A 1428-nucleotide genomic window follows, 5' to 3' on the forward strand; every position below is an offset into this window, starting at 1 on the left:
GCTGGGGATGCCCTGGGAGGATCTCCTTCCCCTTCCCTCTGGCACAGAGGCAAATCCCATGCTTTCCTTGTCCTTCGTTTCCCCAACAAGGAGCTGAGGATGGAGACCAGAGAGGACAAATCCCGAAAGCAGAACCTCATTGAAGAGGCCATTTTGAGTGGATCCACAGAAGAGGAATCCAGCAGGGAGGAAAAGCACCAGAGATATCACATTAAGAAGGGCTCCAGACCCATCCAAGGTTGCTCTGATGAGGAAATACCCACTCTATTCCAGGGATGTGGTAAGAGATCCAGCCAGAGCTCAGACCTCATGGCCCATGAGCAGCGTCATGACAAAGAGAGGCGCTATGAGTGCTCGAAGTGTGGAAAGAGCTTTAGCCAGAACTCCTCCCTGATCCGCCACCACAGGATCCACACTGGGGAACGGCCCTACTAGTGTGGGGAATGTGGGAAGGGCTGCAGAGACAGCTCCAACCTGATTGTCCACATGAGGATCCATAATGGGGAGAGGCCCTATGAGTGTGGGGAATGTGGGAAGAGCTTCAGCCACAGCTCCAGCTTGACTGTCCACAAGAGAACCCACACTGGGGAGAGGCCCTACCAGTGTGGGGAATGTGGGAAGGGCTTCAACCAGAGGTCCAAAATGACCACCCACCAAATGACACACACTGGGAAGAGGCCCTACGAGTGTTCCCAGTGTGGGAAGAGGTTTCAGACGAGCTCCAATCTCCTCAGGCACCAGCGCATTCACACAGAGGAGAGGCCCTTCTGCTGCCCTGACTGTGAGAAGGGTTTCAAGCACAACTCCGCCCTCGTCACCCACCGGCGCATCCACACTGGGAAGAGGCCCTATGAGTGTCCCCAGTGTGGGAAGAGCTTCTCAGACAGCTCTGCCTTGACCCAACACCAACGCCGACACCGGTAAGGGAAGCCCTGCAAATGCCCCAGCTGTGGAAATGGCTTCATGTGCGTCTCCAACCTTATCCTCCATCAGAGGACCCACATTGGGAATAGCCCTGGTGACCCACATTTCCCTTAACCCATGCTGGGAAGACACCTGTTCCTCTCCCTGCCCCTGGCAATGATGTGAGGTGGGATTGAAGAACGTGAGAGTCTGGCCATTGACTCATTGTATTTGATCTCATCTCAGGTCATTGCCAGGGGCCAGGAAAGGGACTCTCTCTTCCCCAGGGAGAAGGGTGTCCTATCCAGACGGGAGGAGATACATGGCCAGGAAGAGCCAGTTGTTGTTGTTGTAGTTTTCTCTGTATATTGTTTTTCTTACCCCTTCTGTTATCAATATTTTTTCTGTTCCTATTTGTTCCTTATCCTGTTGCTGTTCCCAGTAAATTGTTCTTCTCTCAGCCTGGCATCTTTGCCTTTTGTACTTTCAGGGGAAGGCTGGAGGGCCGCGAGCGGCAGCACGGTT

The 1428-nt window shown here is 53.6% G+C and overlaps 1 protein-coding gene across 1 annotated transcript; it reads left to right on the forward strand.

Moving 5' to 3' along the window:
- Window positions 1-309: 309 nt before the first annotated feature.
- On the forward strand, window positions 310-924 carry LOC134562299 (zinc finger protein 154-like). Its single transcript, XM_063419685.1, is given in 1 exon segment — window positions 310-924. A coding segment is annotated over 1 exon segment (615 nt).
- Window positions 925-1428: the final 504 nt, after the last annotated feature.

Source organism: Prinia subflava, chromosome 27, assembly GCF_021018805.1.
Source record: "Prinia subflava isolate CZ2003 ecotype Zambia chromosome 27, Cam_Psub_1.2, whole genome shotgun sequence".
NCBI lineage: Eukaryota > Metazoa > Chordata > Aves > Passeriformes > Cisticolidae > Prinia > Prinia subflava.